Source organism: Amblyomma americanum, chromosome 1 (genome assembly GCF_052857255.1).
Source record: "Amblyomma americanum isolate KBUSLIRL-KWMA chromosome 1, ASM5285725v1, whole genome shotgun sequence".
Classification (NCBI taxonomy): domain Eukaryota; kingdom Metazoa; phylum Arthropoda; class Arachnida; order Ixodida; family Ixodidae; genus Amblyomma; species Amblyomma americanum.
In genome coordinates this window covers 403,830,513-403,846,240 of record NC_135497.1, presented here as the reverse complement: position 1 = coordinate 403,846,240, position 15,728 = coordinate 403,830,513, and the positions used below count along the sequence as shown (strand labels likewise).

At 47.9% G+C, this 15,728-nt stretch overlaps 1 protein-coding gene across 2 annotated transcripts in view; it reads left to right on the top strand.

The window, feature by feature from the left end:
* The window catches only part of LOC144102519 (uncharacterized), a 168,182-nt gene that overhangs the window by 139,431 nt on the left and 13,023 nt on the right, over positions 1 to 15,728 (top strand). For both annotated transcript variants that reach the window (XM_077635780.1, XM_077635776.1), the window contains 2 exons: positions 1,607 to 1,720; positions 8,419 to 8,604. In XM_077635780.1, the coding sequence (XP_077491906.1) occupies positions 1,607 to 1,720; positions 8,419 to 8,572 (268 nt within the window). In that variant the 3' untranslated portion in view covers positions 8,573 to 8,604. The remainder of the gene's footprint in view (positions 1 to 1,606; positions 1,721 to 8,418; positions 8,605 to 15,728) is intronic.

Here is a 15,728-nt window from a genome sequence, read left to right as displayed (position 1 = left end):
GAGTGCTGCTTTTTGGTGTGTTCACGGGCGTCAAATACATATGGCCTGTAGACATTTCTTTTCTTGATAAAAAATATGCAATGCCGACAGGGTACCAACAGAAATATATCGGAACTATTCTTGAAAGAAAAATTTTACTTTCCCTAAAAAAAAAAACAAATCCGGCTTGGTGCACGGGATCGTTTTGCGATTCCTGAAAAACTAAAATTTTGCCCGCTACAAAATGGAGTGTTTTATAGCTTAAACGTGAGATATTTTCTCTTTGATGATTTCTAACTACTAAATAAAACCCTGTTTATTGAGGAACCAATTTTGAAAAAAATTCCAAACACGGCGCATTTTAGAAAACCTTCGAAATTTTGAGCAGTATTTTTCTGCATCTAAATCAACTACTAGAAAGCTCAAAATTTTAAGTATATACTGCATTCGCTACATCTGCTCGAACTTTCATTTTGTCTAGTACATGCTCCTTACGGTAAGAAACGCACTGGATGACGGATGACTCACCTAAAGTTACAGATTTTGAATATTTCTAAAAAAAAAATGCGCGCTTCGACTTTTCTATACCTTTCAGCGATAAAGTTACACAACCTGTGTTAACATGCGTTTTAAAATGAGTTGCAATATTTCTGCAATTTTTGAGTTCAAAATTGCCAAATGTGATCCGGTTAGCTAGATTACAATTGCTGTCAAGGAAGATAGGCAAGACGCTTCTGACCGTAATGTATAACATTAAGCTGTCAGTGAATAGCAGAATATCTTCTCTCTTACACTACGACTGTGTTTACCTTGTTAGATTAACGAACCATTTTTATTGAATTCTATCAGCCGCCGCGGTGGCAGAGTGGTTATGGCGCTCGGCTGTTGGCCCGTAAGACGCGGGTTCAATCCCGGCCGCAGCGGACGAATTTCGACGGAGGCGAAAATCTACAGGCCCGTGTACTGTGCGATGTCAGTGCACGTTGAAGGACCCCAGGTGGTCGAAGTTTCCGGTGCCAGTCACTACGGCGTCTCTCATAGCCTGAGTCGCTTTGGGACGTTAAACGCCATAAAAGCAAGCTATTCAATTCAATTCGAAATGGAAGGGCTTTCATGTAAATGACTTGAAACATTGCAAGAGATTCTTACCTCTCCGATGCAGCAGTCCATTTTTAACGGGACGTGCTTGTATTGTAACGCAAGAAAGTTAGCCAAAACAAGGCCGTCAACAAAGGATCCTTTATTGCCGGTACTTTCATTATTTTTTTCTTGTTTTCCTTGGAATCGGTCTGGCCAAGACATGTTAGGCTGCCAAATATGTGTCCTCAAGGATACTTCTCAGACAGGACACTGGTAGGTTCAGGCGGATACCAATAATGAAGCAGATAGTTTACGATGAGACGGTCATAATTTCTGCCATTCGTTTACCGCACTCAGGTTTGCATCTTTCTCATGTTAGGATCCCAATATCTATAATCGCTCAAAGCTACCCTCGTACAGCTATCACTTAGAAAAAAGAGAGCGAGGAAATGATACCGCTGGCAACTCTGCCAAACTGCGGAGAGACGTCATACACCAGCTGGGACAAATCACGTGCCACGGCTTTCCCTGTGTTCATCCTATGCAGAGAGCCCTTGAGGAACTCTGTCGTGGAGGACGGCGGCCCGGCCAGCCGCCTACGGTCAAAGACAGGCGTGGCCAAGACGGAGGCTGCAGATTCAACTGACAGAACCGCAGTTGGGTAAGCCTGCCCTCCACCCCTTCGCCCTCTCGCTATTTGCTGGCACTGAACTGAGGCCTAACGATGGCGCCACTGAAGCAGGGGTCGCTTGCTCAATGCTGTTTGCAAGGACGGACTGTGCTAGGTTGCTCTGCACTTGTGCTATCCCACACCGGGATGTCAAGAGAACGAGGCAGTCCCGCTATTGTGCAGCTTGAGCTTCTTGTGTAGTGTCACGAACTTGCGATGCTCCGCATCGCAATTTGGGGTGTGTCTTGTTTTTCCCCAAACCGTACAGTGGTGCGTAGTGGGTGGCAAACACTGGACTTTATACAATATTTTTTACTACCAAAATGGTCTTGCTGCCGTAAGTATATTCTTCAATCTGCACTGTTTTACGACAGCAGCACAACGCTGCTTCATTTCGTTTTGGACTGCCGACGAACTAGCCCCAGTAAGAGCTACGCGGTTATATGACGCCACAGAAACAAAAGGCTCAATTTCCGATCATTCCAAAATTTTTCTTGCGTCCCACCAATGAGTCCCGACCTCTCAGCTATGTACGTAATGCCATCTCATGTCAGCCATGTTCTGCCTGCTACCAAAGGCAGGCCGAACAACTGCATGCGCGCACAAAAATTATTAGCGAAACTGAGCAGTTTCTGTCCTCAGACTTCCTGCAAATCATGCAAGGATTGTGAATACGTGACCTGCAGACACCAAATTGATTGCTTATTTATGAACACGAAAGAAAACTTATTTCTCATGTGCGCTAGCACAAGCACGCTTATTGCACAACAGTAAAAGCATACACGACAGGATCTGCATTCCATGGAAAATTTAATGCTTCCGCACACATCCTGGTTTTGAGTTTGCGGCGCCGCTGGTAGTACCAGCGGGCTACCGACCAAGCTGTGGCTAGCCTATTCATGGCCGTCTCAAAATATATCCCATTTATCGCATTCAGACCTCCATTCGTCACGCTCATGTGGGAACCATGTTACCGTATAGTTCTCCCAAAGTGGCCCTGATCGACGTATCCCGGTAGAAGCAGCATGGTTGTTTACAGAAAATGCAGAGCCATGATCACAGTAGTGATCGCTGCTAAGCTTGAATGAGACGAGAGACATGCCACACATTCCTTGCGCCTCTGCCATGCTGGAAAGCTGAAAGCCGGGCCCACGAGCCTGCCGAGTACCGGGCTTCTCGCAAAGCCCGAGGAGGGAAGGCAGCTGACCCGAAGAGCGCTGATCAGACAACCCCCGCAAGGGCCACCGGCAGAGGTGCTCCTCGGTGAGGCAGGCCTGCTGTTCGCTCTGCCGCAGTTCGTTGGCAGCTGGCGCCATGGAAGCATAATCAGAATTCTCAATGTTGGCTGCTAGGAATGGCTGCTCGGCTTACGAGGCGCTTTCAGTATCCGGCGCCGGGCTGTCCAGATTGCCGAGGTCACGTGTACGAGCCGATCTTGCAATAGTGTAGCCATAGATTAAAGATGAGAGAGCAAAATATTGATACAGGGCCTACCCGATCTCCTCGAGTGCGCAGAGTAAAAAGGCACAGCTTCGATAACTGTTTTTTTTCTTTTTTACAAGAAATTGCCTTGCTCCTTCCGCTAGTGACGATGCGTTTGTTTTTTTCATAAAAATTGTTATATTTCGAAAACAATGTGCTCAGCATAATGAAAACGTTAAATAGACGTACGAGCTAGAGATGCGCGATACAAAAACAAACGCGAGGTCCTCATTTCGAATTGCTTTGTGTTTAGTTACGGAAACCAAACATTCGGTTTACTTTCTCATAACCAGATGTTGTGGACAAAAGCATTTTTGAACGCGGAACTGTTTCAGAACACAATTTTTGCATATATTGTAAGATTTCACTATAACAATCATTATATCCGCAGATCACCCGGCGGCAATCTTGTATTCTTGTTCTAGTAGCGTTTTTGCAATCGTCAAAAGCGTTCCTGATTGGTTTTCTACGGCAGTCTTAACCGTTGGATGCGAGCGATGGAAACACTTCAAAAGAAAGATTTCTCTACATGTCAGCAGAATGAACAGTTACTTTTAATATTTTTATAACAATATCTTACAATTTTCAATATTTTTGTCCAAAAATGTTGGACATGAAACCAGAACCTCTTTTATGTGCTTTGGGCACTCATTATTCGTTTCTACCGCGCCGGATTTGTGCAGATAAAAAAACTATGTACCAGCGTTTTCTGCTTGTCTTCACTTGAAATGACAGACGCAAAAAGTGGTGATGGCGCATGTGCGCTGCAAAATGTCATGATCCAGCCGGAAGCGCAGTGTTGTAACCCACAGAGAAGGCGCCGCGATGCTGCCTTTTGCGTACTTCGCAAGCCACCGCATAGAAGAGCGGATGGCGCCCAGCGCAAGCAGGCTGTTCAAGTGGAAGCTCTTTTCCATAGGAAACTTCCCTGAGAAGGAGCCGAATCCTGGACGGTAGAGAGAAATTGAGGTACAGTCGTGAACAAAGTGCCGGACGTGCGAGCGCGTGGCAAAATTGCACCCCTGCACGACCTGAAGGCACTGTGCCGGTTCTCTCAGCCTCTGCACAATCACTCCTACCCTACAAGCGCCGTGCGCGGGTCGGAACCGGCGCCAGGTGCGGCTCCGCCATCCGCCAGGAGTCGGGTCTAGCCTTCGTTGTACCGCCGTGATGTGTGAAGCGCATCGCGCCGCCTCTTTCTAGGGTAATCAGCATGCGTGTGGAAACAATGTGCTTTCCCCTTTTTTAATCTCTTGCTATTCACAGCTCTGACCCTCAATTTCCGAAGCGCGAGCGCTGAACGAGCAGACAGCAAGCCTGCGAATGTGTGGATAAGTTCTCCTGGTCGCGAAGAATTTTAGAATTCTAAGGCCTCTGCGCAAAATGCGCTTGCGCTAAGCATTACGACGGAAAGGAAGTGTTCTTCTTTATATTTTCTTGTGAAACAAACAAACTAGAATTCACAGGACTGTTGCCAGTTTGTAATGCGAATGATTTAGATTAGTTCGCTGGTTTCCGAGAAGAAATTGAGACATATTTGAGTTCACATATTACAGTGGAACAACTAGGCTACCGCAGTGGTGCCGTAGTGGTGAGACCACACGCCTTGTATTCGGGAGGCGTTGGCCTCTTAGGTCCTAGGTGCATTTTTACCGGCGGGTGTCCGAAGGTAAAGATTGATCCGTGCTGCCCGGCGGTGGTGTTGCGGGCGCCGACGCCACCGGAAGAAAACTGAGGAAAGAGCCAAAGGCAGGTAACGCGATTTCCACTAGGAAACCGCAACGTATGGGGCCCTAGAGGTCAAGCATCCGTTGCGAATGCGATGGTTGCTGGGTTGTTAAATGCAGAAGCTGCTGAGGGGAGGTTTCTGGTATTGAAGGTGGGGGATAAATTTTTCCGGTGCATGCCCGAAGGTACACCCTCCGGAGGTTGCTCCACAAGAATCTCGTCATTGCGTTGGACCGCGCTTTCCACGCAATGTCATTCTTCATTCATGTCTGGCATGAACACATGTTCTCAGGGCTTCACCCTGATGTGTATAGCCTGCTACGGTTGACGTGAGAACGTTTACAGAGCATGATTGCCTCGGATGGCAATTTCACTCGCATTAGCCTCGCTGACTGCTGAACTCGCAGACGGATCTGATATTGTTGCCAAGCATTAGTATTCTTGTTTGCTTCCTTCACGCGAACAACGCCTCGCACATTTCGTTCTTTAGGCTTACCGTAAACGCATTTTTTTGTGGAGGCTTGAGCATTAAGCCATCCTCGCGACTAGGAGGAGTGGTCAGTTTCAAACTAGGGGCCTCTTTGTTCATGGTAACGCTAGGGCGTTAGTGCCATCGTGTCGAAAAAATTGCGTTGCGTCAGTGTTGGTGATGGATTAATGTGTCGCAGCTGAAGCGGCCGGAGCAACCGGCCGCTGAAGCAACGAATTTGGGCAACCTGGTCACATGACCTTCTGGCGTCACCGCATCCTGCCCACCGAATTGTGAGCAAACTGGCCACCATGGCAGGTGGCACTTAATGACTGGTCGCGAGAGGCTGCTCGGGAAGAACCATTTGGGTCTCACAAGCCCCACCTGTGGCAGCACCTGCCATTGCATGGCAGTGGCTCATCTCCTAACCGCTGCACCACTGCGCGAGGAGAGGTATACGGACGACTTCCAGCGATCTATGAATGTAATGTCGAGAATTAACAATTCCACATATATGGGCCTTAACCGAGTAACGCTATCTCATGCCCTCAGTTATATTTTTTCAGTGGACGCGTGTTTGAGAGTATGGGTCACTCCTGTGAAGAACACCAGATAAAATGACTGACGATTTAGCGCGGGTAGGCCAAATGAAAACTAAGTTCGCTAGCACTGCGGCTTTCAGCCCTGTTTCGGTCCGAGGCTTGGTTTGGAGGTAAAGGCAACCTTTAGACAGAGTGAGCCCGTCGCCCACAACTTGGTGGGCAGGTGGTGGGCCACCTGCCAGCATCAAGCAGGCTTTATTCATTTATTTATTAAGCACGCCCCTAGAGGCCCTCCTTCGAGGCTATTACATGGGGTGGGGGGGTCAGTGTAAAAACGTATACAAGGAACATAATTAACAAACAACATAACAATAAACAGGCTAGGTATAACGGGGAAAAATTATTAAGCACCAGGGAGTAAATAAAGAAGCAGGCGATAAAAAACAATAGAATACAAGTTATAGGTTTGAAGAAAACGATTAGGCATAACAGAAATGAAAAATCGGCAAAGATCGAATAAGTCGTCGAGTCAGGGCCTTATTGCTGGCCCACTATAAAAGTTCATGAAAGTATGTGGCTGGTCACCCGCATGCAGACACGCCCTGAAAGCAGGTAGTGCGATCTGCCTTGTCCATCACGGCGGCTAGAGCAGACGCCAGGCTGATAGCGAAGCGGCACTTGGCGCAGGTTATGATCTACGCACGGCGCCCGGGAGGTCGGTTTGAGGGTAGAGAGGTTGCGAGGAACGAAAGAGCTCTGTTACGGCTGCACAGAGATGCATTTTCGGCACGCGCTGGCAGGTCTCGCAAATTCTTGACCGCTATTGTCCCAGCGAGGCTGCGAAACGATGTTACTTTCAACGAGGTTCGAAAGGCGAGACACTAGAAAAGGCTGTACGCGAAACAGATGCTGTCAGAACGTTCACTTGAATGACCAACGATTCTGCCGATTTCTACGTCAATGACGCGCCAGAAAAAAATTGCCAAGTTGTGGAACGACGAGCTTGACTGCACAAGCCTATCACTTGGCTTCACCCCAACTTCTCGGTTTCTTCGTGGTTCAAACATTGCAAATATTTCCGTGCTTTAACGACAATGAGCGATTATAGGCGCCAGGTGTGTCTAAAAATCTCAGCTCATTGTTGAACGCTGTTATCGGGTTCAACGGCGTACGTTTTATTCTAAGTGTAAGCTGAATTTCACCTGCACGAAGCAATTCAATTACATGAGTCACGTGTAACAAGGATTCCGGAAAAGAGTTTTTTGAAGAGGATAGCAGGGCTTTGCTTGAACATTTAGCCCTTCTCTGAAACAGAGCTAGATTTAGTGTGAACGGTGCGCCTGTTCTATGCTGCTTTAGATGGTGCGTGACACGTGTCCCGAAAGCAGGGCCAGTAGTTACCATTGGCATATTTATTCTTTTCCCAACCTTTGATATCAGGACTCTCCGCTAGCGAGCAATGCTAGTGGGCCTTTGTGCTATCAAAGGTCGAGCAGAACGACGGCAAAAACGCAAAGGATTCAATTGTACTGAAGATGCTTACAAACATGACCCTCGCTGCTGTCATATGCCCTTTCATGAAGTTCGCCGGTGTAAACGGTTCCTTCAGTTGTGTAGTTGTGTCTGCGGACACGATGACCTGGGTGTGTTCCGCGCCTTTTGTGGGCTCTCCCCTTTCATGCCGAGAATTGTTGCATTGTGGCTGCAGCCATTGTAGGGGAGAGTTTCCGTGGGTGAAATTCGGGGCGACGTTGCTGTCCATGCGACTAATGGGCCATGCTCCCCTGCGCTCGCTCGCCAAGTGCTCTGATCGCAGCGATCTGTGTTTCTTTTGTTTAGCCTTTTTCCTGGCGCCTGGCGTTAACAATGTAGCGTGGCCTCTGCAGCCGCAGAAATCGGCTTGCCTCATCGCTCAGTGGGTTCCTGTACACGTTATGCACCACATCACAAGATGTCTCTGCTCGACTTGCTACAATTCAGGCGTATAGAGAGACGCCAACATCTGCAGTTAAATCTCCCGTAGAGTGAACTATTCCGCGCTATTGCTGGAGTCTGCAAGATGTTTCCGGAACGCTGTTCACGCAGTATGGGAATAACGCCCATAACTGCAGCGAAGTCATTTCTTGAGCCGTGCTTGCAAGGTTTTTTGCAGGATTGAACTGCGTTCGTCCTAAAGCCATGTTCAATGGATAGTTTTTAAACCTGCCCGTATAGCCGATTGAAAATGCCATTAAATTGTGAGGTCTTTATGTAATATCGAACTGCACGTATGAATATTTATACTTATAATTTCAACTTTTCCCGAAGTCACTTCTTGCGTATTGAAACCGAAAAAAATAGCAGTAACCACTTTTCATCGAACCAAAAACTGTCCTCACCTGTCCGTCACTGTCGTACTGCGAATGGACGTCACTTATATGATAGCATGAATTCCAGACTGCTCTATTCTCTGTGTCGATGCCACGTAGGGGCCGAGGGGCTCGACGGGTGGACGCTCAAGGAGCTGCCGACCACCCCGACGAGGGCTCGGCCACTGCTCGTGGAGGCTCCACGCGGCAACGGCCGTCCACACGCTCCACCAGGACCGCGGCGCCAAGGGCCTCGGGGAGGCGGCCCCGTTAGGCGCTGGTGCCCGCTCGCCTTCAGCCACGACGGTACGGGCCCTGTTCCTTTTTAGCTGTTCTTTCTAACTAAAAAAGCGTCCACACCCTCGTCGGTGGCTGCGCCCTCTGCCTTGGGTAACAGTGGTCGACCGTGTGCTCCTATATTCCTAACGTCGTGCAATACGGGAAAATGAAGTTAATGACCTGCTTTCTCAATATGTGCAGTTCAGAGTGGAATGCGAGTTCTAAGCGCATTACTTGAACGGACGAACAAGAAAATGGAAATTTAGATGTCAGTGATTGATCTGCGGTAACCCATTTTGGGTTGAACGGCTTTTAATTTTTTTGGACGTCCTTAGGTTTTCATTTGTGCAGCCAAATAAGAGCTGCTTGCTGCGTTACGTTTTCTGGAAATAATAAAGACAGACAGAAAGGAATACGAAATTTCGAAATTGTAATGCTCATAAATGATGTTTTCAGACAGGCTTTTTGATGTACCGATGTATGCAACTTAGACGAGTTTCGCTTTTGTAGTCTCAAAAAGAGGTTCAACATGTTATTGGCAGCTTTGTCGGGATTTTTTTCAGACATATGTTGCGCAATGATACATGCAGATTTTTACCTGGTCCCTATGTACACAAAAGTCTAGTAAACTTACACTGCGTCGGTAAATACTTTCGGCTAGACAACTCGTCAATGACATATTCTGTCCTGATAGAAGCATTTTATCTGGGTGCTTTGCGATGAATTGCTCATGGAAAAGCTTCGAATGCATGGACAATCACTACCCCTTTGTTAATGGTTCTGAAGGTTGACTCACTCTCCGCTTCAATATTGTCACTTAAGGTGGACCCTCATCTCCAAGTTATCTTGTCCGGTGCGGTGCCGCAAGGGTCATACTTGCCGCCACTACTGCATAGTGCATTTAAGAATGATGTTTTAAGTTCTGTAAAGCACTGACAATTATTTCAGTTCCCGGATGGCCTCAAGCTATTGCGTTTGGTGAAATTTATTCTTCATTGCGACGAATTGCCGAGAAATGCTAATGCAGTGAATACACTGTGTGCGCCGCACTAAAGTTAAATTACAATAAAAGGATAGCCAATTATTTCTTGCGATATAAATCATCACTTTTGCCCGATTACTTTGACAAAAACTGTCCAACACAGCAAGTTGATGTAATTCTCAATTTTAAATAGACTCTTTACAGGAGTTGACAGTTGGCCGGCGAAAACATTGACTGCGGGACGAGGCTGCCCTCTGCAGATTTCGAGGACTAAAAGTTTAACCCTTGGTAGCAAATGGTCCAGCGCACGCGCACGCACGCACGCATGAACGCACACAAACACACACCGAGCTGTGAACAAAAAGATAATATGCAGTGATACCTGTAACCACAAAATATCTCGCCTGAAAATGAGAGTACGGTAATAACAATCGAGAACATAGAGAAAATGGATGCAGTGCGAAGCGCTTATCAGAGGAGAACATGAACGACCAACCTGAAGGCAAACAGCTAAGCCCCCGACAACTCCTGACGGAAGAATGGGGTGCTACTGCATCGTAATATATTCAAAAATAGCGACTGTTTCTTTTAAAGTGGGGATATTTTGAATTTATGGTAAGAACTGAAAATAAGATATCTTTTGTTCACTAAAGTATGTGCGACAGATGTGTATATGTATACTATTCATATACATACTTAGCCTACCAAGCATTCGCTGGTGCCTCGTGCAATATAATACTTCCCCACTGCTCCTTCAGGCGTGGCATGCGCCTGATGAAAAGCTCTTTCTTTGCAGCTTCACGGACGGGACGCTGGCACGCATGTCAGCGGCCTTGTGAACCTCTCGCATGGTTCAAAATCTCCGGCTCCCTCTGTTTCCCTCTCACCTCATCCCAGGGGTCGCGCCGAAGCTATCTTTAGTGATAGTCCTTGCATTTTCCAGAATTTTCCACCAGATGACCGCGTCCAGCAAGAGATCGCACAGCCATTCTTAGCCGGTCATTCATTTATGCATATTCCAGTTTCGCTCATATAGTCTAATCGGCAACTTTCGCGAATACCTCATTTTTTAGTTTTACCGGAGACATATGGACCTTGTGATAAATTTGACCCGCTAAAAATTAGAGAGAGGAGACGGGCAAGGGTCCTACAATTCCTTCTCGCGAAATTCAGTAGTCGGGAAATATTCTGCTATTACGAATTAACCCGAAGTCTCGAAAAATTGGGCTCGCGAAAAAATTGCCTTACAGCGTTCATTGCCGCAAGAACGCTGAATAGCACGTACGGCACACGTTCATCAGGCAACATGCTTGGTGGTGGGTTTATTATAACAGCATGACTTTTTCCTTTTGGGAACTGCTGTGCAGCCCTATCAAGTTTTCAGAGATCGTGAATGGAACATCTAGGCCACATTGTTCTACCGCAATTTGGGGGCGGTGATACTGTTTTATGCAGGAACAAACACTACTTCCTCGCGTTACAGGGCTTAGTGGAATGACTTTTTCTTCGTTTTATCAACTGATATGGGATCGTCTCCTCAGAGGCTACGAATTTGTTTTATTGGCTTTAACCACCCTTTGATGAACAATACTTTAATCAACACATTTTTGAATAGCCGGAAATTAATCACTGCTTTTAATATTCCTGACGTCCACCACGCCTCAGAGTCTCTTTCTTAAAACATTTTCTAGCTTTTTCTGACCACGCTTTTTAAAGAAGTTTTGAATTCATTCCCTTAAACATACGCTATGTTGCTGTGTTCACACTGCATTTTAGCACCGTTTCTTTGTGAAAAGAGTTCTACAATGGCCACTAATGCAAGTTATGAACTTCATGGTGAAGTCAACATTTCGAACGGCAAGTGATCGTTAGCAGGGCCTTAGATTTTGTCGCCTTCAACACATTTGATAAAATGCAGTGAATTAGCGGTGCGAGGAAAATAACGCGTGTGTTCGCATACTATGACTTCGTACGTGTTTGATCGCTCCAGTTGACTTCCTCGGTGATACCCAAGGTGTCGAGCTGATTTACAGTAGCTTTTGCCAGAGCCTAGCCGAACGCTCCTGTGTACTTAAGCCGGCCTTTGAGGAATCTGCGCAGTCTTCTTTAGGAAGCCAGATTGTTTATGGCAGAGAAAATAATATGTAGGCAATTAGCCTATGCGTGTTCTCTCTCAATTCTAATTTTGTAGATTGCTAAGCAGGGAAGACGGCTTCAATATTTTTGCCCGCATTCCTCGTTGCGGTAAAAATCCTGAATCGCATCATGAAAAACAAGTTCGAAGATTATCAAGTACACATACTTTACACACCCTGAAAATGACTTCCAAGATCCGCCTCAAACGTTGTATGATGAAATATAAAGAGGAGCCCAGTAGTCCGACAGGATTTTTCATACAACTTGGCCGATCCAGGCAAAATAAGTATGGTGGGGCAGCCAAAAAAGAATGTAAACCAATAGGCCCCCGCCTGTGCCACTAAGTATAACAGGCTTAACCCAATCGTAATATAAATAAAAAGGCCCCAAGGCAATGTTGTGCTTTTGCCACCCATAGGTGGGAAAATGAAAAAAATGAGGGGGGGGGGGGGTAATGCTACTAAGCGACCGACAGCCGGGGGAGCGGGCCCGAGGAGACTCCCCTGATCTCCCCTGGGACGTAGCGGAGGGGGTGGGACGTAGGTTGTGGGAATGGAACTGAGGGAAGGGTTATGGGTAATGGGATGTGACTGGGGACAGCGAGACATTGACCTTCATTTTATCATTGCTCGACTCCTGTCTGGCCTGGACAGGGAGGGCGTGGATGTTGATCAATGGTGCGGCTCCACTCACGGGATGCCCGACCACCCAACGACGCAATAGCTCCGACTCGGAGACAGGAAATCCTAACCCTGGGCAGCTGCCTCGAGCTCCTCCACGAATTTAGGTGTCCGGTTCGGACTTGCGAATCGCTGCCCAGCTACTATCAGTCAAGTGCTTTTCGCGGTTTTTCAGACTCCGGAAGTATGTGTGGCGGATCCAGCCAATGGAAATTAGCCTCCCGGGGACCCACCTGTGCTTCCAACCAACCAACCTTGCACTTATTTCCTCCCCTAACTTGCTCCACACCTACTGAGGAGGGAGTATTCAGGGCCGGGCTGACCGGGCCACAAGCCAAGAACCTGGCCGAGGGTGAGATGACCCGGGCCTACTCCACCGCTACTCCACAACATCGACGGTTTTCGCATCGGTCGTACTAAGGTCCCCTGTACCTCGGCGTCCCGCGCTCTAGCCTCACGGCCCCGCGGTCAGCCATCCCTGGCTGCTTCCCCGAGGACATCGCTCCCGAAGAGCCCTTCTGCTGAAAGCCCCGCGCGGACCTGGCCTCTCCGTGACCAGAAACCGACGCGCCAGCCGGTAGCCACGCATGCCCCCGCGTGCAGAGGCTTTTTGACTTTGGTATGCTTTTCGATCCAAATTCCGTCAGTTCAACCTGATTGTGAAACCAGGCCTGCCTCCGCACAGGCATCGGACCTCACGTGCGCGACTGGCCCATACAGTCGCTTGGGAGTCGCTGCCACTCCCATGGGGTTTTGCATCCCCAGAGGACGGGCCCCGGCCAGCCCATCCCCACCGCTGGCGTTGCACCGGAACAAAGCCTAGTAGCCGAAACTACACGGGCCCGTATCCGGTGGCAGGGGGGGGGGGGGCACGAGCAGGCCGCACAGTCGGATTCCCCCCCCCCCCCGGCCGATCCATGCAGTCAAAAGGTGGTGCTTAGGTCAAACCGACTGTAGGGTGCCTGGATGCAGCTTTTAAAAGGAAGCTGGATCGAGGCATCCTAACCGCCTGCATCACAAAGACAACCAGTGTGCATTCGCACAACGCTTTGATGCCATCCGAAAACTCGTCATTCTGTATGAAAGCCCGGAGTGGGCTTTTCATGCCAGTGCCAACGCCGACAGCCGTTGAAACCCGGCGTCATGATTTGTAATGATTAGTTTCAATTTCACTTCTTTTGGACATCTGTCATTTTTCCCCACTTCCGGTGACGCAGGCCGTGACGAGCGATACCAATGACAGTGGTTCAAAACAAAGGAAAACTAAACGAAACGGTGTAAAGTACGACTCCAGAGTGGTAGGCGATGGTGGCGTGACCATCTGACCGAAGACGCCGGCGTCATGGTCTTGGGCTGTAAAATGTTTGTATAGCTAATACGTAGCCTGCTTAATGGAGCTACAGCTGGACATTTGTTATCCACGCGCCTCTCGCACCTCTACTGGCCGAATGCGATCACGTGGATGCAAGCCAACACTTCACCGCTGGAAAACCAGCCAATCTCAAAAGCCCGATAATTTAGCTGCTTACTCCGTGCACTGGGGGTCTTCTTTTTATCATGTACATCAAATGCTTTACTTGTAGTATTATGGTAAAGTTCCTCCTATTCCCGAAAAGAAGGCCCTGTGAACGGTACCGTCTGCAACAGGTAGCATTCTAACGGCAAGAATTCCGCTCATATATTTTGGAGATTGTCACTGTAATAAGCATGACAAGTTTTTAGCTCCCGTTGCCGGCGCGCTGCGACTGCACCTTGGCGCCAGAACGGAGGACACCCAGGCAAGCCACGGCAGAAGAATATAGTTAGGTGTTGACACTGACCGCCCGCCACGGAGGAGAACGTGGAGATATTATGTTCGCGCTCTAGTATATGCGCCGACCGCTGCGGGGTAGTGGCGCTGCGTAGAAGTGACCAATGTGGCTAATGGCTTGCGGAGCGGTGAACGCGTTTAAGCGGAGTGGAGGGCCCGGCATTGAGTGGCGTTTTAGGGTGTGTTTGTTGGTTCTTCGCGCTGCCAGAGAGCATCTCAATGCAAGAACGTTACGTTCTCTGCTTCCAATTTGCGGTGGGCACCATGCACGAAGAGGTTCTGCTAAAACTATGCTTTTGGTTGGGGCTTGGTACCTCCCGTGGTAATCGTTGTGCAAGCTGCAGTGTTGACGCGTTCCGAGCCCGTGGCCAGTCGTCGTGGGCTATGCACCCGATAGCGGCGTTGTGTTCGTTGTTATTGCGGTATATCTACGAAACCCATCTGGGTAAAAAGGCAAACTAGCCGCGATTGTGGGCAATGCGTACTTTGTATACCTAACTGCAGTTCGGGATGACCCACTTGGGTTGATCAAATCATCATCATCATCATCATCAACGTGACTACGCCCACTGCAGGGCAAAGACCTCTCTCCAATTAACGCCGTTTTTTGCGAGCTGCGTCCACGAAATCCCCACAAACTTCTTAATTTAATCCTCCCATCTAAATTTCTGCTGCCCTCTGCAACGCTAGCCTTCTCTGGGAATCCACTCCGATATACTTAAAGACCAGCAGTTATCTTGCCTCCACATTACCTGCCCTGTCCATGCCTATTTCTTTCTCTTGATTTCGACTAGGATGTCGTCAACAAGCGTATGTTCCCTCATCCACTCTGCCCGATTCCGGCCTCTCAATGTTACACCTATCATTTTGTTTTTCCATAGCTCGCTGCGTTGTCCTCAACTTATAAGCTGAAGCCTTTTTTTTAGCCTCCACGGTTTTGCACCATAGGCGAAGATCGGTAAGATACAGCTGTTGTATACTTTTCTCTTGAGGAATATTTGTAAACTGCCATTCATAATCTGAGAACCTCCATATGCGCTCCGTTCCATTCTTGTTCTTCTAGTCTTTTCCCTATCTTGACCCTGATCAGCGACCACTACCTGCTCTAAGTAGACGTCTTCCCTAACCCCTTCCAGCATCTCTCTACTAACTGTGAACTGCTGTTTCCTTGCGAGACTGTTGAACATTATTTTGATTTTCTTCACGCCAATTTTTAGACCCATCGTTCTGCTCTACCTGTCTAACTCGTTGATCATGCCTTGCAGTTCATCTCCTGAGTGACATAGCTAGGTAATGTCATCAGCGAATTGCAAATTACTTTAGTATTATCCACTAAATCCCATTCCTAACTGTTTCCAATCCAGGCCTCGGAATAACTCCTCTAAACAGGCGGTGAAAAGCATTGGCGAGATGATGTCTCCATGCCTGACACCCTTCTATATTGGAATTTTATTCCTGACTTTACGGAGGACTATGGTAGCTGAGCAGTCGTAGATATCTTGGACCATTTTCACATAAGAATCTTCTGCACCCTGATTCTGTA